At 37.3% G+C, this 21,646-nt stretch overlaps 2 protein-coding genes across 4 annotated transcripts in view; both read left to right on the forward strand.

Moving 5' to 3' along the window:
- Window positions 1-21,646, forward strand: part of CTSC (cathepsin C) — a 770,970-nt gene that overhangs the window by 662,544 nt on the left and 86,780 nt on the right. The gene's annotated exons all lie outside the window — the stretch shown is intronic.
- GRM5 (glutamate metabotropic receptor 5) overlaps window positions 1-21,646 on the forward strand; it is a 278,573-nt gene that overhangs the window by 248,538 nt on the left and 8,389 nt on the right. The window contains exons 7-9 of one of the 3 annotated variants that reach the window (XM_035542529.1): window positions 2,599-3,538; window positions 17,600-17,695; window positions 19,242-19,403. In XM_035542529.1, coding sequence (XP_035398422.1) covers window positions 2,599-3,538; window positions 17,600-17,695; window positions 19,242-19,403 — 1,198 coding nt within the window. The remainder of the gene's footprint in view (window positions 1-2,598; window positions 3,539-17,599; window positions 17,696-19,241; window positions 19,404-21,646) is intronic. The other 2 variants (XM_035542530.1, XM_035542532.1) reach the window with 2 other exon arrangements.

The raw sequence follows: 21,646 nt of genomic DNA on the forward strand, positions 1-21,646 counted from the left end.
ATGATGCCTACATTTACTCCTGATCAGCAAGACATAGAGGTCCCAGACTCCCTAATTAATTTGGACTGGTTGACGTCCAGAGTACCCTCACTGCTGAGAATAGACAGGTGAGTGCCCAGCACTCCTTCCCCATGGGGAAAAAGTCCCTTACCACCATCCACCCTGAGACCCCTTTCTGTCTAACCCAGCCAACAGCAAGCAATCTGATTGTTTAAGTCCTAAATTGTGAAGTCATTTATAATTTGCAATCAAGGTTAGTCAAACTAAATACAAGTATAGGGGAAAATTAAAGCTTTTAGTTGCATTTCCTTCTCTCCAGCATCTTCTTCCATCAGTCCCGCCCTGGCTGGTAGTACTCGTGTGTCTACTGTCATCAGGAAGTTGCATCCCAGAGCAGCAAGGTCCTCTCCTTATTCCTTTTGGCTTCCAGAGCCATACAGGCTTTACAGTGCAAAAGAAAAGGAGAGGCAGAGGAGGGTGATCAACAACAAATATTCTGCGAGTTTTTATTGCTGTCCATTGATATGTGCACTGCAGAATGAAAAGCTTGTTGCCTATGATATGCACAAAGAATGACGTATTAAAAGCTGTGCATAAACTAAAAAATAAATGTCCTTAGAAATCATTGCAAGTTTTAGTTCAACTTTGACTCTAAAATCAGTTCAATTTCATGAATTATATGAGGGAACTAATTCCTCAAAAGTCTCAAAAACATGAATGACACATAAAGAAATGAGCATAGTGGGACATCCGAAATTACATATCATCTGCATTTTTAATCCAAGAAAAGGTTGGCTGGGGAAAAGGTATCATATCTGAGAAAGAAATACTCTCTTTTTCTTGACAAGTAGAATCTCTGCATAATCATTAAACGAGCACCAATATAATTCAGTTAGAATATGTTATAATTAATATGATTGACGTCTGGTTCTTAAAGGGTATATAGTATACAGACAATTCTGAAACATTTTACATCAAATGAATGAAATCTGATATTGAAATTTGTTCATAAATTACTATATTTAAAATAATTTAAAGGGAAAATTCCACTGTGATTAGAGATGACTTCTCCAGGCTTAAACATCTCTAGATGGCTTCTGTAGGTAGGTACATACTGGTGATAAAAGGAAGACCATGGAAATTGTGGGCCCTCTCCAGAAGGACACTGGCTACCTGGGATATGAAGAAGGCTGAGGTGACTTTAACCTCAGTCTTCACCAGTAAGCGCTCTAGCCACATAGCCAAATCGCAGAAGGCAAAGGCAGGTACTGGAAGAATGATGAACATCCCACTGTAAGAGAAGATCAGGTTTGAGACCTTCTAAAGAACCTGAACATGAACAAGTCCATGGGACCTTATGAGATACATCCATGGGTCCTGAGGGAACTGATGGATGTAGTTGCTAAGCCACTGTCTGTCATATTTCAGATATGCGGCAGTCCAATGCACTTCTCACTGACTGGAAGTCATGCCATTTTTAAAAAGGGGAAAAAGGAAGACCCAGGGAACTACAGGCCAGTCAGTCTCACCTCTGTGCCTGGCAAAATCAGGGTGTAGATTCTCCTGGAAACTCTGCTAAGGCACATGGAAAAAAAGAAGGCGATCAGTGACAGCCAACATGGATTCACTAAGGGCAAATCATGCCTGACAAATCTGGTGGAATTCTGTGATGGGGTTAAAGCATTGGTGGATAAGGGAAGAGCAACTGACATAATCTATCTGAACTTGTGCAAAATATTTGACACTGTCCCCCATGATATCCTTCTCTCTAAATTGGAGAGACGTGGATTGTCCCCCTCTGCTCTGTTTTTGTGAGATCCTACCTGGAGCCCTGAGTTCAGCTCTGGGCCCCCAGCACAAGAAGGACATGGAAGTGTTAGAGCAAGTCCAGAGGAGGGCCATAAGGATGATGAGAGGACTGGAGCCTCTCTTATGAAGACAGGCTGAGGAAGTTGGTGTTCAGCCTGGAGAAGAGAAGGCTCTGGGGAGACCTCTTTGTAGCCTTCCAGTGCCTAAAGTGGGCCTACAGGAAAGCTGGGGAGGGACTCTTTGTCAGGGAGTGTAGTGATAGGACAAGGGGGAATGGCTTTAAACTAAAAGAGGGTAGATTTAGATTAGATATGAAGAAGAAATTTTACGAGGATGGTGAGGCACAGGTTGCCCAGAGAAGCTGTGGATGTCCCATCCCTGGAAGTGCTCAAGGCCAGGCTGGATGCACTTTGTGCAACCTGGTCTGGTGGGAGGTGTCCCTGCCCATGGGACAGGACAGATCAATTACATGATATTTAAGGTCCCTTCCAACCCAAACCATTCTATGATTCTGTGATCTTATGACTTCTCCTAATCAGTTTGGTCATTTTTTCAATCGCTGTGCTAGGCTTCAAACAGATAAACTTTGTTACTGAAATAAGCTATCACTGAAAAATATTGCCGTTATTATCAACAAAATCTTAGCCTACTTTTATTAGAAAGGCAAATTCCTGAAAGAGAAAAAGAATAGAAATATCAGAAGAATCTGTAGCTTTATCATTAAAGAATCTCAGACCTACACACCTCAATTTACCTTCTTTTTTTTTTTTTTCTTTTTTTTTTCTGTAGGTTGTGACCTCATCCCAGTCCAGTATCTCAGATGGGGTGATCCTGAACCAATTGCAGCAGTTGTTTTTGCATGCCTGGGTCTGCTGGCCACCTTGTTTGTTACAGCTATATTCATAATGTACCGTGATACTCCAGTGGTCAAATCATCCAGCCGAGAACTTTGCTATATCATTCTAGCTGGCATCTGCTTGGGTTACTTGTGCACTTTCTGTCTCATCGCAAAACCTCAACAGATTTACTGTTATCTTCAACGAATTGGCATAGGTCTCTCCCCAGCTATGAGTTATTCTGCTCTAGTAACTAAGACCAACCGCATTGCAAGAATCCTGGCTGGCAGCAAGAAGAAAATTTGTACAAAGAAACCTAGGTTCATGAGTGCCTGTGCCCAACTGGTTATTGCATTTATTTTGATATGTATACAATTAGGCATAATTGTTGCCCTCTTTATAATGGAGCCACCTGATATAATGCATGATTACCCAAGCATCCGAGAGGTCTACCTGATTTGTAACACCACCAACTTGGGTGTTGTAACTCCCCTTGGATATAATGGATTATTAATTTTGAGTTGCACCTTTTATGCATTTAAGACAAGAAATGTCCCAGCTAATTTCAACGAAGCAAAGTATATTGCCTTTACAATGTATACCACCTGCATCATTTGGCTGGCTTTTGTGCCAATATATTTTGGAAGCAACTACAAGATTATCACCATGTGTTTCTCAGTGAGTCTGAGTGCCACGGTGGCCCTTGGCTGTATGTTTGTGCCCAAGGTCTATATCATCCTTGCTAAGCCTGAAAGGAACGTACGCAGCGCGTTCACCACATCAACCGTGGTCCGCATGCACGTAGGGGATGGAAAGTCATCTTCGGCTGCAAGCCGGTCAAGCAGCCTGGTGAACCTGTGGAAAAGAAGGGGATCATCTGGTGAAACCCTTAGGTAAAGTTTGCTACTGTGTGAGTGTGGGGAATTAATTATGTTCTTCTGAGAGTTAATTAATAATACAAATAGTGAAAAGACAAAGGGACATATATTAATTATGTTTGCCTCTGCACTGGGAGAAGAACAAGACCTCTCTCCCACATCTGTAACAGCTCCAAGGTCTGATTTAGTCAAAACACTGTACAAAAGCTGGACAGAGAGCAATGGGCAAACAATTACATTGATGGAAACATGGTCTGTATCAACTGTACACTTGTTGCAGGGAAGGAAACAAGATCTTAGGAGCTAAAAAAAATAAAAAAAAAAAAATAAAAAGAGAATATAACTAATTGCCTTGTCCTTAGGCACTCATTTGCAATCTCTTTCACTTGAATGAATTGCACAGCACGGTATTTTTCCTCTAGTCACAGCAGGAAAAAAATAGGGTTGCTGCTAATGCTACACAATCAAGGTGGAGTAGTCAACACAAGTGGCATCGTGAGCTACTCTCAGGCATCTGAGGATTTGTTTCGTATGACTCTTCTGTTATGCCTTTACTTTCCTATTCCCTTGATTTTCCTTTCTTCTACCATATCTTGCTGACTATTCTTTTTGTCCTTACCTATCTTCTCTTCTTTATCTATCTTGATACCTTTTTCTATACTCATTTTCCTAACTCCATCAAATTCAGAAGTTCACAGGCCCCACTCTTGCTACCCTTCCTGACATTAACCAGATACTCCCCTGATAGATATTTCTTTGTTTCTTCCCAAGAAATTATCTGAATTCAGTGGTCATGAAGACAGCTTGTATGTTCAGTGTATATAAACTGCATTGAGTGAACACCAAAGAAAAAGGAGAATTCTTGAGTGGAAATATTGTATAGCCTCATAGACATAATACACTGGAGTGTAACCATCCTGGTGGTTCATTTTCATCTTTTTATTCCTTTCACTTTTGATATGGGTGGTATGGGGATGATTTGGAGTTATTTAATTGTTAACTTAAACTAGGAATTCGGCCTATATGAATGACAGAGCAGGAAAATACTCTTGTCATTCCTCAACCATATATATCTTGCCTAGAAGTGACAGGTAGCTGTATTTCCTTCCTCAGTAAAATATACATGGATTTTAGGATTGATAATATGAATGTTTCCAGACATGCCATTTTTCACAACGGGACTTGTCATGGAACAAGGGCAATTTATGCTTCAATTTTTGTGTGAACCACAGTTTAGACCCAAGGGAGGATTTTAATATTAACACCCAGAGGGCAGATTATGCCAAATGATGATTTGTTTCTGCCAGAACATTACTCATGATTCTCTTTCAGTGACTTTTAATTGGTACAGAAATGATCAGTTTTTTACAAGATATTTAATGCTTATGATCTGTAAACAGTGTTATCTTCCAGTTCATTTCCAGGTGCAGATTAAGGTGCTGTTTCAAAATGATAAATTCTGTACCAGCTTAAGTGATGGTTACCCCTCTCTACAGCCTCTTTTTGTATACATGAATGACCTGAGAAATTCAGGCCAGAAGTCCTATAACCTGGCTGAAAGAGACATTCTTCATAATATATCCTCAACAGGAGGGCCTTCTTGCTCTTTGGGATCATTATTATTTTCCCTCACTTTATCTGCAGAGCTTGTTTGCCATCTCACAACTTTTTTATCCTGGGCAAGATGAAGTTTTAGATGACGGGAAGATCTTAGGCTTGGGAAGGATTTGTTTGTCATCTATTAAGACTCAGTTTTAAAAGATATCGCTCTAAAATCTTTGTTCTATTCTGATGAGTAAGGAATGTAACTTGCTACTAAATACCCTTAAAGACAACATGTATTTTCTTCTTTTTGAGGACTCTGTTTCCATTTCTTTATATGCTTCAATATGTAGATAATACGTGTAGTAGAGAGTTATTAGTAAAACATAATAGATTGTAATTGGTAGTGATTTCTTTTTCATTAGCACCATCTTGGAAATGACTTCAGTTCTGAAGAGCACTGAGTGTGTCTGATGTATGTGTTTAAGAATGAAGAAGCACAAGGTTGATATATTGGCATATTTACCTAGATATAAAAAACTAGAACATTTCAGTTAAAACTTGGAGAAAAGCTTTCATGCCATCAGCAGTGCTCATCAACACTTGAAACTGCAACAAAGGAGACACTTCTAAATGCATGTGTCTGAATCCTCAGCTGGTTAAACTATGATGGTATCAATGAGTTTATCAGTGCTTAGCCATTATGTGCCTGAAGGATTTGGGAATCCAAGAGCAAACTGATTCCATCAATTATGAGAAATTCTCTAATCAAGGCCTCTTTACTTGCATGAAAGAAAATGAAACAGAGTCCTGAAATGTACTGAAAAAAAATTTAAATGCTGTTCAGGACTTCACCTATGTTTGATATCATCTCCAAGAAAGAACAGAAAGCCACTTTCAGCCTCAATTCTGCTCACTGTAGAGCATGAACAACTAGAGTCCAACTGTTTTCCTAATATTCAAATATTTTTATTTTTTTTAAGTACACAAATTAATATGTTTCACAGTGTTATTCAACACAGTGTTCAAAAGGTTGTTTGGATAGTTTTTCAGGTAAACAATGAAGTTTTTAGAATCAAAGGAAATATGCAGTAGAGCTACGTATTATTTAAATAACATGGAGGGGGTTTATTTAAAAGAGAGTGAGTCAGTGTTGAATTTTAAAGAAACATGCTATTTAAATCACCAGTGCAGAGAGGGGCCCCTATCATTAGCATTTTGCTTCTTGACACTAATTTATAGCAGTGTAGTATGGCATCAAATCATTGTCAAACAGATAATGCCAAGGCTCCATTCAGAGCTCTTACATCAGCTGCAAGATGACAGATAACAAGGCTGTTTTTGCCTAAATAAAGCAATGCATCTGTTACAGTACTAAAAGACTTTTTGCAGGGGTGCTCTTCAATTAAGAAACTTAGACAAATTGTGGCTTTGTGTTGGAATGTATCTTCACAAACGAAGTCTGTAAAGGGGCAGGGTAAAGTGTTCTTTACCCAGTGAAATGAAAACTATTTCACGTAGGCTATTATGAATCAGCAGTACTCAGCAAAATATATTCTACCATCATTTCAAACCAAGGCTACCACAGTGGACATTAGTAGAAGTGACACCACAAAGAAGCATCCTGAACACCACATAGCTGGAGTGAAAGCCACACAACCTGTACAGAGAAGCATCTGGACTTCCTGCTTCCAGTTATCAGTCAATTTCATGGGGACTAGGAAGACCATAAATAATTTGAGAAAAAATCTTACCTTATGGTCCCAGGAATTATCACATATGCTACACAGCTCTTTGTCTGAAATACAGGCTGGCTCATCCTCCCCTCGATTCAAGTAACTCCATATCCTGGTAAGATAAGAACTGTATATTTCTCCTACAAGAGCTGATACTATGGTATTTCTAGGAAGCGCTACACACCACAAGGTCTCAGTTACATTAATTTGGCCTGGGACATAAAGCAGATGTTCCAGTGCTCCTTTTACATTTCTAATATTTTAGCCCTAAATTGCACACATCAGTTTAACCACTGTAGGTGTTTGTTTCTTTAGAAACATGTTGTTAAATGACCCACACCACAGAATTTTCATTTTCCATGCTTATGCTGTCCCTTTAAACACACACACATCTCCCTCCACCTGCAAAAAGACAAGTTTTCTTTCCTTTAAGGTAGGTAATTGCCTGCTCTGAGAAACCAGTGAAGTGTTAAAAACACACATAAACACTCTGTCTCTCCCACACATGACATTCTTTCTAATCTTACCAATATTCTTTGATGTGCCCTTCAAATTACTCCAAAGTCTTCACGGTGCAGCCCATGCCCCTCCTCTTGAATTCTCCCACTATCGGTTGTGGATGACACAGTGTTTCCTGCCCTTAATTTCTGCTGGAGGTCTCCAAAACACCTTCAGGAGCTGTTCAGTCACTTGAGCATCAAATTCTGAACTGCTCCAGCCTGTAACATGTTAAGGGAAAGACAAGAGGAACCTGGAATCCTTCTGTAGATCAAGCCATGACCTGGACACAGAGAGTGAAGCTATTCAGGCAGTGAAGCGGGAACCTCTGAAAGAAGAGGTTCAGAAAACACCACTGTAGTCCCAAGGTAATGCTCTCTGCTTGAAGATTAGAGCCTTAATTCATGTTCCTCCCCCTTTATTTATTTTTTTGCAGTAACATTGAGAGACAGAAGAAATGGATTAAGGTGCTGCAGGAATTTTTTTTAATTGCCACTTGACCATTCTCCCTGTGACAGTGTCAGTGTCACTCAGATTTCTTCTATTATTTTTGACTGTTAATTTAAGCAAAGGACTGAGCATTACTTCTGATCTGTTATCCAGGCAGGTGGATATGATCACTCAAAAGAAAAGAATCGTCACCAGAGTGTCAGATAGCATTAGCCGTATTCAAAATACATTGTATGTTTCCTGTGCTATGCATACTTCCTCCATCCAGATGTGAACAGCACAGCTCCAGACAACAGAAAAGATGCACAGCTATTTCTGCAGCTTATCATACACACCTACCCCCAGCAATCTACAGATCTCATTGAAATTAAAGATTAATAGCCCACTGTGGCAGTGATGTTTCTTTCCACATGGAATTACTAGTCCATGAGGTATTATTTCTTAAATAATTGAACAGAAATGTTAGTAGTCAAAGCAAATAAACTACTCACTTATATGTTAATGCCTTATCTTGCCCTGTAAAGAATTTTGTCACTCCACTGTGTGATTGCAGAACTGGGTGTTGTTCTCTTCATCTCTGCAGAAGTGATAGAACTGAAATCTTTCATTTGGGAGTGAGGTCCCCTTGCTCTGGTAACCAGTGCTCGCCCTCAGGTGGACCACTAGAAATTCTACACTCATATAAATCACTATTAATTTTGGTTTTCCTTATTCGACCTAGACAAAGATATTCACAACTTCAGCAAAGAATTACGTGTCATTCGGAGGCATTTTTTTCTCAAGCATTATTTTGGTACAGTGGCAACAGTGTGAGGGTCCAATATGATACCTGCCTTGCACAGGTATCATTCACCTTCCCAGGCGCACATGCTGTTGACAGCCATTTCCTGTCTCCTATGGGGACAAAGTGATAATAAAGGTAGGTTTTTCCACTGAACTGGATTCAGCCTTGGACCACCAGTTGCTATAATTAGTATTTACATCAGAATGTCCCAGACTGTGCCATAATGAGGCATTTTGGGAACAGGTGTCTACCATTACATTATGCACTCTGTTTTCTGCAAGGAATGACTATTTTTTTTCCCCATCTCTCTTCTATCTATTCTCTCTCTTTTTGCCTCTTATGTCTGTCTATATCTGTTTTGTGACTATTCAAATGAGATATTTTGATCCACAAAATAAGAAAACTGTGCTTGGATCCACCTAGAAGCTGCCATTCATGGTTTAAAAGTATTGCAGTTAAAGTACTATGTCATACAGCAGCATGTCTTATCTCAGCACCAAAATCTTGAAATGACCTTTTCAGAAGCCTGAATCAAAATTTCTCAAAATAAAATAAAACAAACAAACAAAAACCACTAACAACAACAAAAGCACTACCTTCTTTTCTACAGGAAAAATTTCAAACATTCAAAAAAATCTGAAACTGATAAAAATTCATTTAAAACACTGGAGAAAAAAAAAAAAAAAAAAAGGCTGAAAATCTCAGGCTTGAACTAACCAGAGAACTAATTTTACCTGTTACAGAAAGTTCTGGAAAGTCTGACTATAACATTTTATTATGAAAAGAACCTTGAGAAAGCATTGAGATTCCAGCCAAATACTCTTGGAATAAATCTCTGACACTGTTATGTGCAATTTGCCAAGGGGCTCCAAGATACAGTCCATACAGTTTGCACGGCCTAGAAGTTAAATTTTGATTGGGAGTGCCACATACATGAATAAGTAGATGGATTGAAGCCCTGGCCATCATCAAACTGTATGTTGTTATAATAAATAATATGTGTACACATACCAGAATGAGGACTTCTGACATAAATATGAGAGATTCAAGTTCCCTGTAACAAAGGGGATAAGATAAGCTTCCTGAGAGATAAAACAGGATGGTTATCTGACATGGAGCTTTCAGACCTGTTAAAAAGATAGGAGACCTACAAACCTGATTTAGCAGAGTAGGAAATAAGAAAGTGTGTGTATGTGCTAGGGCAGGGGGAGGGAGGGGTTGAAGTTTTGTTGAAAGCTGAAGCTGGCTGGCATTTAGGACCTGCATGCTCATTGAGAAAGATACTGATTATGAATTTCTGCCACAGCATATTCTATGGAGACACATTTCTTACAGTACAAATGCCAATTTTGTCTTCATTTATATGCAACATGAACAATTTCTTTGACACATTTTGAATGATGATAGAAAGAATGTTATAGTTTTCCTCCAAATTCAGTTGAGAAACTGTTTACTTACCAGGCTTTGTCAGGGCATGCATTATGGGTTATGGGTTAAGGGCTGAGAAACTCTTGGTGATCAGAGTGGTCTTATGACACACTAACACTTCATCAGGTCCATTGCCTGGCAAAACACGAAAAACACAATGCTCCTTATCCACGGAATAACATATAACAAATAAATAATTGGTTCTGCCTTTTCTACAAGTAGTTGCACTGGTTTTCTCACAGAAGTATGTAAGAGAGTATAGAAGAGGTGGTAACCTCACAATACTGAGATCAAGACAGACATATCACCTCCTATACAGAGCTGTATCAGCAGCCTGTCAGTTATGCCAGGATGGATTGTTTTCCTCCTGAAGCCTGGTGGAACCATTTTGTCTTGAATAAAATAAGCATTGATTAGAAAAGACAGAGAGTTATTTTCTAACCTGGTGAAAAGAGCAGTGATTTTCAATGCCAAATGATGGCAGAGGAGAGATTCCAGCCTGAGTCTAAAAGACCTATACACTAAAAGACCTTTATGATTCTGGTTTTATCTCAGTGGAAAAAAAAAAAAAAAAGTTCATGTTATTTGAAATCCTGAAGTTTTATAGAATAAGAAAATAATTTCTTAAAGAAATTAAATTATTTAAATTAACTTGTGTATGGTATGGACTTGGGAGATAAATTTCATACATTATGTAATGTCCTTAGAGAACATAACAATTTACGTGAGTTGGAGGTCTGGTCAAAGGGGATTGTTATTATTTCAGAAATGAAATGTAACCATAATGATACTACAAAGTATTAGTTGGTCGCTTCAGAGCCTTGCTAGAAGAGAATTTTGAGACATACAGGAAAAAATCTTTGACTCTTTAGAGGAAGTCATTATTCATTTGACTGATTAGTCTGCATTTATTAGTGAATCATTTCCCAAATGAATCATTCTGACATATTTTAATCTAATATGCTACAGAAACTTGGATTGTGAGATTACTGAATGGTTTAAGTCTTTCATTTTTTCCATATACTCCTGGTGTCTTTTTGAACAAGCTTGATGCTGTGATTAATTAAACTTCAAATATTGTGAGATGATTGAAGAATATTTTATGAAACTCAGTGAGAGGAATTAGGTCTGAAAGATTTTGATGAATTGTTGCTAAAACATTCCCTCTGTACAATGAATTGGTATTCTTGACTGCCCTGATTACAATGAATTTTAATATGTGTGCAGTGCTAGTGTTGTTGTTTTGAATTTCCACACAACTTAAATTTAATTAAAATATTGATTGATTTATATAAATTGTTTGACTGCATTGACTGAGCACGTTGAGTATTCAAGCTTAATTTTTGGAATTATTTATATTATTAGGACAGTGTCCCCATCACTTTGAATCAAATACTGTAGCTGAACCATTCAAATTAAATTATAAACAGTTCCCTGCCTACTTTTGCACAAATATGCTCTAGACGGCAAAATGCAGTCTCGTTAGTACTACAAAAAATAAATAAATAAATAAATAAAGGAACAGTGAAGATGGGACCAGCATGTTTTCTTAAGGGGAAGAGCTGAGGAGTTTTCTATTTTTTAACAGCAGTGCCTACCCATTTTGCTTTGTGTTTCATCTTCCAACTTGTCTCCTGAAATTCTGGTGACAAATAAATGTCACTCTATACTGTATCAATATTATCTTTGTCACTCACGCTGAAGAGTATGAGAGACAAGCCATGCATATGGTCTCATGTCCATTTTGCAAGCAGGATGTAAATTCTGTTGCACACTACCATCTGGTCTGAACACAGGTTTTTCTACGAAAGGAACTTCTGGTTCTTTCCAGAGCAAACTTGTACATGAACTGTCATTATATTTAATTTGGTAAACAGAAGACTAAGACTTCTAGCCTAGGTCCAAACAAGACATCTATCCATATGAAAATGCCTGTATGAATTATAAATATGGTATTTGTACTTGAATACTGGAATTTGGTATAGAGAGGTAGAGGAGACGGAATATCAGCTGATTTAGAACTGTTTCTGATTACAGATATTTTCTAAAAACTGTAACTGAAATTCAAGCCAGGGGTTTGCTAAAATATATAAAAACGCTATATTTTACTTCTCTATAGTTTTGGTTACAGGATTATATGTTGAAATGTTTACCCAGTATGTTGACAATTGAGGACTGCAACACAACAAAACATTTACAAAAAAAAAAAAAAAGAGAGAGAGAAAAAAAAGTCCTTTTTCAGTTCACAATTCAATAATGTGGTAGCAGAAAAGGAAAGGTTCAAAATTTAATAAACATCCAGAAAAGATGCAAAACATTAGAAAACAAAATATCAATAAATGAAATATATATATGAAAATATCAATATATTAGTCAATATATGAAATACACAGGATAGCATAATGGATTGAATTGATAAAAAACATCAGAAAAGAGAAACACCTTTCTTATAAGTCAACAAATTTTAAAAATATCTTAAAAAATGTGATATTTGCCTCTGCAAAGTGGGTTCCCATCCATCTACTTCACAAACCTACAGAAGTTTCTAACATTTACAGTGTTTCAGAGCAAATGAAGTGTATCTTTCTTTTTCAACGTGAAGAATGAATTCATGAATAAAGTAATGAGACCTTCCTATGGCATCTGTAGTTACATAAACCTCACAAAAGGGAGGACAGAAATTCAATGTAGAGAATACATTAAGGATAACGACAAGTTTTGTGTAAATAATATGCTAATGTACAGAAATCCTATAAAATTCTTTATCCAACATCTCAGAAATATCGCTTCTGGAGGAAGGGAAATAAACATACTGGCAATATTTTATTATTGGACTATTCTTCTTTCCTTAATTCATTATAATGCTTTGTATAGCACACCATCAAAAAACTCATCTTGATCCACCAGTTGCAATTACATAAGCAATTGCTTAACTAGAATAAGTTGAAAAAAAAAAAGGAAAAAAGAAAAAAGATTCTGCTACACTTGAAACAAATAAATTAATTATGCACTTTAACGTATTTTGCTTGCTGAAATTGTGCTATTAAGCAAATAATATTTCCATGTTGATTTTTTTTAAAAAAAGAAAGAATCAAAAAGTGTCATATTTAATAATATACAATTATTCATGATATAGATGGGAAAATGCCCATAATAAACTTAGACCTCTTTAAAATTGTTCAGTGCAATGTAGTACAGTATCAAAGTAGCATGACCCACCTTGCAGAATGGCTTTTCAAGAACAGTGTGTTTGCAGTTCAAAACAGTAACAATGCTAAATATCCTTCACAGTCCATCCTTTACCCATTTATGATGAAAATTTCATAAATTTATTTATTTATTTATTTATTTTAATCTAGTCTAAAGGTCAGCCCTAACTCTGTTGCTGTGAAATGCAAGATCTTCGTTGTTTCTTAATAATAATGCCAAGTAATAGTGCAGGTGAAAAATACTACTTGTACATAAGATTTGACACACATAACTGATCCTGGAAAAGTGGGCAGGTTTGTAACATTCAGCTGTCTGTCCAAGTACCAGGCATAAGAGCACTGAAAAAAAAATCAGTAAAAGTGATGGAAAACAAAGAGACAATATTTCATCAATGCCCTATTAAGCTTTCTGAATCCCCTCTCCTCTCTTCTTCTTTCCTCTCCTCTCCTCTATTAATTTCCCTTTTCAGGGATTTAAAAAGTCTTGCTTCAGTTTCATTCCAAAATAGAGAAAAACAGAGTTTTGGGGTTGAAATAATAGATATCACCTGCTTTTATTACTGTTAACTTAAGGGGAAAAGCATTATTCAGAAAGAGTATTAGACACTTAAGTATTAGACACTTATACCATGCTCATTATCTCAGACCAAAACCTGTAACCATAATAATTAACAAGACCCTTAGGAATTAATAATTGCAATGCTGAACTTCTGTCCCCAGTACAGGATTAGCCCTTGCCATACAATCAGATTTGGCTCTACTTTCTCTGTCTTGTTAAATGTTCCCATGGAAATGTCCCTTTTTCCACCCTTGCAAGGTACAATTTCATGAAGACATTACTCCTACCTTGCAGTAGAAAAATCCTGTTGACCAAACCTACTCTTTTCCTCTGGGTCTAAACAGTGCCAAGTACCTATTTGGTGTTCAATAAATAAATTTCTGCATATCATTATGAGATTGCATTTGAAATATGAACTGATGATAGACCTCCATCTCCTACACAACAAATTAGATTTGCTTAACGCTTCATTCAATGTATATATGTGTATATATATATATATATATACACATATATATATATATACAGGTTGCCAACACCTGTCTATAAAGTGAAGATTTAGGTATCAAGCTCATAGTCTAAAAAAGTCTAAAATAGTCCATATTCAAAGACTATGTAAAGCACTCAGTAATACAGGGACTCACACCTTCATTGAAAAAATAAAAAATATAAAAGTAGGGGGAGACATATCAAGAGATCTAAACATGGTTTCTAAAGCATTGCAATAGATGATTATTGGTGTCGCTCAGGATGTTGATTCCACCCTTACTTCCCGTAATATCCATTAATTTTGGTCTACAAGGTGAGTTTTGGTGGAAGGTGAAGGTGGCAAGGAGAAGATGTAATGGTTCCTCAAATCCGAGCAGTCACACTTGTGTTTCCTTCTAATATGTGCATCGAGTATTGCCAAAGTTCGGGCAATACAGATGTGACTTCTCTCAGCCCAGGACTGAGTTTAATTCTCTCTCCTGATCCCTTCTGGAAAGTGCAGAGCACTGCTCTGTAAGACAGAGTAGGTTTCCAAAGTGTTTGGTGACAAAGCACTGCAGTGATTGAATTACTGGGAATTAATTCTCTACTTTCTTGTAACTGATTGACACTCATAAATCATATTGGGGTGCATCATTAAACATTTCTTTTGAGGACAACTCACCTCTGTGAAAAATAAATAAATAAATAAAAAGATTGAAAAACAACAAAATGAAACAACTTGCAACTCCATGCCCACAGATGAAACAAATAAACAAGCAAACAAACATAAAAAATACAAAAAAGACCCTAAGGCCAATGCAGAACTTTTCAAAGCCTTCAACAGAATTTAGCTGCATTTGCTCCTGAACTGCTCTTTTGCACAGACACAAAGTCCTCTCTCTCTTCTAACCAATACACAGTCCTGGAACTGACCCTAAGAAAAGAAATCCATTCTTGCAAACACTGCTCACACTGTAGTGTTTTATGCCTCCTCCATATGCCAGGTGAAATGCAAAATCATTTTAGTGTTAGCATTTGATATGAAAACTGCAAAAAAAAGTTTCAGGGTGTTTTTTTTGTTTGTTTTTGTTTTTGTTTTGTTTGTTTGTTTTCTTTTTTAATCTCCTCATATTAAATAATTTAAAGTTATTTGTTTTAACAACCAAGAGGGGGACAAATTACCTTGACATTTTTCTGATACAAGACATTCTGGGGCATATTATGACCTTTATCTGTTTTGAATGCTGAAAACCCTTTTTATGCAGAACCTCTGGTATCTCTTTCCAGAGATACACTTTCCACAGTAGGAAGGTTGATTAGAGCTTGGTCACTGCTTTCATAATTATATGAGTTTTGAGCACTGAATTGTCATGAAACAGTTACTTCAGAGCAGTCTGTGACAACATATTTCTTCTGTTGATTAATTTGCTCTTGAGTGAATAGCAAAACTTGAGACATTCATAGAAATCTCTCTGAGAACCATTCTGCTGACTTGCATGGCAGTGAAGTTTGTGGTGGTGACTGGGGAATGGGATATTTTTTTATCTGTTTCACAAGCATCTCAACCAGGGTTTTGTTTCAGAATGGATTACCAAGGACTTACCTCTTCTTCCCTCTGTTGGCTACTTTTTTAGAATTCTGCTTATTGTGAGCATTTAGGTTCTCCAAATCCCTTTTCTTAGTCATGCCTTTTCCTCCTTCTGTCTTTTTGAGCACAAAGCATCTCTTTTGCTTAACAGGTCTAAATGTAACTGTGTTTTCTTCCTGCTCTTCCTAAACTCTATCTTCTTTGACATCTAACCTTCACACCATCTTTATCTCCTTTCTTTCCTATGAAGTTTTCGCACATTCTTTTCTCTTTGCTCTTTCTCTCTTGTTACCTCAATTGAATTTGTATGATGCAGTTTGACTTCCTTTCTATTTTCAGTGAATTTTGCTGTTCTCTAAGCCCGTCCGCTTTTTCCTCTGCTCTAGGAATCAACTTCCATTTACTATGTATGTGTCCTGCGTGAGCTTGATACCTATTTGGGAGCACTGCACATACCACCCTGTGGATTGACTTAAAACCCTTGGTAGCCAGTCTGCAAAGCTCCTGTTGTTCCTTCTTTCAGTAAGGTTATAATTTGTAAATGAAAGGACTTCTCTGCACTGAGCACATCTCACTTTACTGTCTCCAGTTCACTCTCAGGTTCACTAAGCTGCTTCCTCAGCTATTTATGCAATATACACTACCCCTGACAATCTACTATAATTGCATCCAAAGTTAAGACTTTGTGTTCACTCGAGATATTTCTCTTTTTCAGGATTGTTGTCTTCAAGGTACCTTTTGTTATCTAGATCAGGTTAATGGACAAGCAATAAATAATCCATTTAGTCTGTCATGTTAGCAGTGTTAAACTAAACTGACTTCTTCCCACAGAATTTTGTTAAATACCCATGATGAAGCTTATAGCATGTGGGAATGAAATATCACAAACAACTTTTTGAGAAGTGATCTGCTGCACGCATTTTGCCTAAATTTTATTAAAGCATTTGACTAGATATTTCAACACATAGCACAGAAATTTGCACAATTAAGATGAAAATCACCACTGGGAAGAGAGCCAGCATAAGATCTCTGCAATATTCATATCCCATTTAAGTGCTCAGAGAGTAAATGATGACCAGATCTTAGCTTGGTATCTTATCCAGGGATTAATTAAATCCTCAAGTATTAAATTGTTTATCCAAGTATTTTTTTTTTTAATCCAAGTTCAAGGTATGGTATTTAAGGCATTCATAGTACTGCACTGGGCTCTAGCATTGGTATTGTTTTCACTTGACTTCATATCTAAGTCTTGAAAGTCATCTAGCCTCCTTTTATTGCAAATGGAGAGTTAAAGGCCCTTTCGTGACACGAACTGTGATGCCACCCAAATTTTAGCCAAGCAGTCAACCACACTGGTGCTTGCTTTGGCAAGCAGGGGAAGAAGACAAGTGTTACGGACATGGAGTATCAGAGAAAGAGGATAAGTTAAAATTGAGAATGTGGCCACCAGTTGATTCTCACTGCTCCTTAATTTGTGTTGTTTGGCCTAAACTACTGGCCTTCACATGCTGGTCTAACTCCAAAACTTGTTACAGACGAAAGGTTACTGTGTTATTTATTCTGTAGAATTTTTTAGCTCTTCCAATATGCATATATATGGATAAATGGTGAGCACCTCTCCTACATAGCCCTGTTTGCTTTAGCACAGGTCTGGGGAGCTATTCTACCGCTCCCACAGCTGCTTTGCACTATATCTCACCACTGCCACAGTAACATTCATGTGCATGGCCCTTTGCACAGCAGCTGTCACAGAAAGCTGAGCACACAATCACTTCTTTCTGTTTGCTCCTGTTGTTGTCGTGATTTATTAGGTACAAAGGCAGGAGACTGGCCCCGCACAAGTCGGAAATAGAGTGTTTCACCCCAAAAGGGAGTATGGGGAATGGTGGGAGAGCTACAATGACCAGGTAAGCCAAAAGCAAGTGGCCTTAGGTCAGTGTGATATGTCTGTGAACAAGAGGAACAGCCCTGGGACAATGCCAGCCCAGATCCTCTCTGTAATTCCTGTGCATCCCATATAGTATGTCTAGAAAAAAAAGTATCTAAAAAAAAACACATGGCCACTGCTGATTTCTGTTTCATCTGACTGCAAAAAACCTGCACCGTGTTCATTTGAGTGATGCGAACCACGTGTCCTGTGTGATGTTGTCATAATATGGTGCTTTGGGGAGGAGAAACTTCACACCTGACCCAGTAGGACAGATAAAGAGAGACAGCATTCAAACATCAACAGCTCCAGAACCACTTTAGAATGGTGGCCCCACTACATATTAGGGGCTATAATTTGTCTAATCAACAGCGCTCATAAAAAGAAAACAAGATTGATGAAAATGTTTGCAAAATGAAAATGTTGGTTCTTCCCAGTCAAAATGTCTTGTGGAAAAGTGCTAAGTTGTACAGTGGTTCTAAGGAAAGGTTTCAAACGCATTTTAAATAGAGCTCAGAACATATTTTTCAAAACTTTCTCCATTTAATCTAATTTAAATATTTGTTTTTTGTTTTAGACATGTTGGATAACATTATATATCAATGTTATGACTTTAATGAATATTATGTACTACATTTTTAAGTGTTCCTGGGATGAGCCATTTTAATATGGACATTTTTATGTTTTTGTAATGAATATTTTGCACAATTTAGTTCTAAGAAATATTTGGAGGTTTCAACTATCCATCTCATTTTGAGTCCAGTCAGATTTCTAAATGTCGGACTCTCCAATAGGACAGAAAATCCATTTCTCCAGACATCTCCATTAAAAAAATATATAAACTACTTGTGTCACAGCCGGCTGTAAACCTAAATAAGGGTATCAAAAAAATGATACTCTTAATAAGCATTTTATCTGTATGTTGCATTCTACTACAAGTTAGAAACATTTGCTTTATTGTTTATTAAAAGATCTTTATTGACCCCTGCAAGGTTTTTGTAAATGCATCCATTGAGCACAGTTTGACCAAATTGTACCTTTATTTTTCCCAAGTGTTACATCACAGGTGGATTTTATTACTGTAGGAGGGTGTTCAGTGAAACACTCACGGTGTTACGTTCCCCTAGGGTGCAACTATATCCACTCATGTACATAAGGCTATCAGCTATAATGCCACTTAGCACACACCTGGGGGATTCCTGCCATTCAAGTAACATCAGGAATGTTCATAACTGTGTGGTGTACCAAATGTATACAGCCCTGTTACTTTTTGTCAGCCGGGATTCTGTTTCTTGTCTGTGTGATGTCTAGATTTTTATTTTTTTTCCTACATTGCATTGCCTTTGGTGATAATTATTCTTCCTTTTAAAGTTACATGGAGTTGCTATATAACAGAATTTTGTAGAGCAGAAAAGTACATGTACATGTCAAACAACTGTATTTCATTGTACAGTATTCAGCTTTGTTTTTCCCGGCCATATATAAACACTTGAAAAACTTCTTTTTTATATTTTATATCTTCACAGTGAAGAATCTGTTTGCATTCCAGAGAGTAATCGATCTGAGTCAAGTAGAGATGAGAAAGAGGTTCCCGTTAAAGAGGATGCCCTAACAGGCAAAAAGACTGGAAACTGTGTCAGTCTAATAGTACCACAGCAAGACTGTCAGCTGCAAGACCTACTCAAACAGTTAAGAATATGTGCTGCTTAACAGAGAGTGCAATTGCATTTGATGGCTGTGTTTTGTTGTCTCCAGCCATAGTGTCCTGGCCAGTGGTCCTGTCAAATTTTGTGAGCTCAGTAAAGTTGCCACTGAGTAGCCTAGGAACCTCCCAGAGAGAGCACAGATGTTGCAGAAAGGAAAGTAGGTGCAGATCTTCTGTCTCAGTAAGTACCAGACCAGTGCTGAACATCACTGTGATGAAGTGCACATGGAAAAAGACAGATACAGGCATCTGACCACATATGGAAAATGAAAAGATCCCATCATCTATTCTTGCTTGTATTGTAATGGCAATGAAGAGGACCCGTGACACTGACCAAGTCCCAGTTAGCCTAAAAAAGTCTGTGCAGTTTCATCTGGACAGGATTGTTCAGCTCATGTTCTCAAATCCCTCATGCAATATCATTTTTTTGTTCCAAACCTAGTGTGGATATTTTTCACATCGGGGCTTAATGATCCCTGAATATGTCTTACAAATAGCTTTTTTTTTTTTTTTTTTTTTTTTTTTCCCCTCAAGATGAAAAGTGACATAACTTAGTAAATGGGTATGCTTTGAAAGGCAATTAATGATTAACAGAGTTAATACATCTGTAACACCAGTAAGCATCATTCACGTATATCAGATAAAATCAATTATGGAATGGGGTGTTTTATGAGGCTTTCACAAAGCAAGCATCAAGACATTGTCATATTTGCATTTTTGGTTTGATTAAATGCAACAAATAAGAAACTACTTAATTCAGTGTAGTAATTGTTTTGCCAATATACATAAATGTTCCTGTAGTTATTTATCAGGCATGCAGAACACTGGAAGTTCCTCCAATTGTCTGTGCTTTGCAGAGGATGGAATTCCAATCAATCCTTGTTTACTTTTTTCTGGGTATAAAACTAGGAGTGTTAAATCCTTTTAATTTTTTTTCTTCCTTTATATTTTTCCCTTTCTTTTTCTTTTTCTTTTTTTTTTTTAATTTGCTTTTCTTGTGCACTGCTTGTGCTTCTAATTTCAGTCAGTGCTAAGCTGATGTTTACTATTTTTTCCCATTTCAGTTTCATACCTTTAGCAAATTATCATAAAGTCCACTGAAATTAATAACAGAACATGTCAGCTAAGCAATGTTGAAAACATCTTAAAGCTGTGTGCATCTGGAAGCAGAACTGACAGTTCAAGAAGTGGCATTCTTCTCTCCCTATCTGGTTGATAGGATGCTCCAGTGTAGCAGAGGTGTGCTCAGAGATGCTTGAAGTGACATTTTTCAGATGAGAAGTAAAACCCAGCACTAGCTGCCTTGATTAACAATTGAGATTAATTCTCAGTAAGAGAGGGAAAAAGTTGTATTTGATATTGAAATCATTTTTGCATTTTAGGTCATGACAATAGAGATGTTTCATTCAGACACCAGACACTTCGTTTCCCATTCCAACCAGGCATGCTGCTGAAACAGATGCTGACATTGCTGTCACTGGTGGCTGCGCTGTGAGGTCAATTGCAAAGGTTCTGTCTGCCAGCTATCCCTCACTTTTTAGTTTCTTTCATCCTCATAGATTATAGTTATTCTTGTAAATATCAGCTGTGACTTCCATGAGGAAACGAGATAATGACTGATTACAGTTCAAGGAGTAATACTAGTAAATGTCCTTGTCCTTGTAAACAGAAAAGCACTTTTTTGTTTGTTTGTTCACAACACGATTGCGAAAGACATTTACTTCTGGTACTTAGTACAGGACAAAATGATTTTTTTCCCCTGTATCATTCTTCTTTTGTGTTTCATTGTTATTTATCTCCACAGAACAAACAGCTATTTAAAATAAGAGAAAGGGCAACAAGATAAACCATTACAGTGGTAGAACTGAGCTAGTTTAGCCACCTTCCAGTTCTGCATCCTTTCAGCCAGTTATCCAGGTTGTCATGCATTCACAAGAGAAACTACACAATTCTTTGTATAAGGTTAGAGGAGCACTCCTCTTCAACTACTTAGTTCAGTTCAGTGTTGTTGGCATGTTACGAGGCATTTGCATGCTCTGAGGGATGAAGAACATGGGTCACTACAAGCAAAATGTCTGTTGATCTGAGTGGACTCAACTGGCAAGACTAGAGAAACAACACACTCATGCATCCATACTTGCACACATTGTGGGCACACACACAGATCACCTCATCAAAAGTTTTTAATTAAATATACAGATATCACGCAAATCTTTTTCAGGTAGA

Source organism: Cygnus atratus, chromosome 1, assembly GCF_013377495.2.
Source record: "Cygnus atratus isolate AKBS03 ecotype Queensland, Australia chromosome 1, CAtr_DNAZoo_HiC_assembly, whole genome shotgun sequence".
In the NCBI taxonomy this organism is placed as follows: Eukaryota; Metazoa; Chordata; class Aves; order Anseriformes; family Anatidae; genus Cygnus; species Cygnus atratus.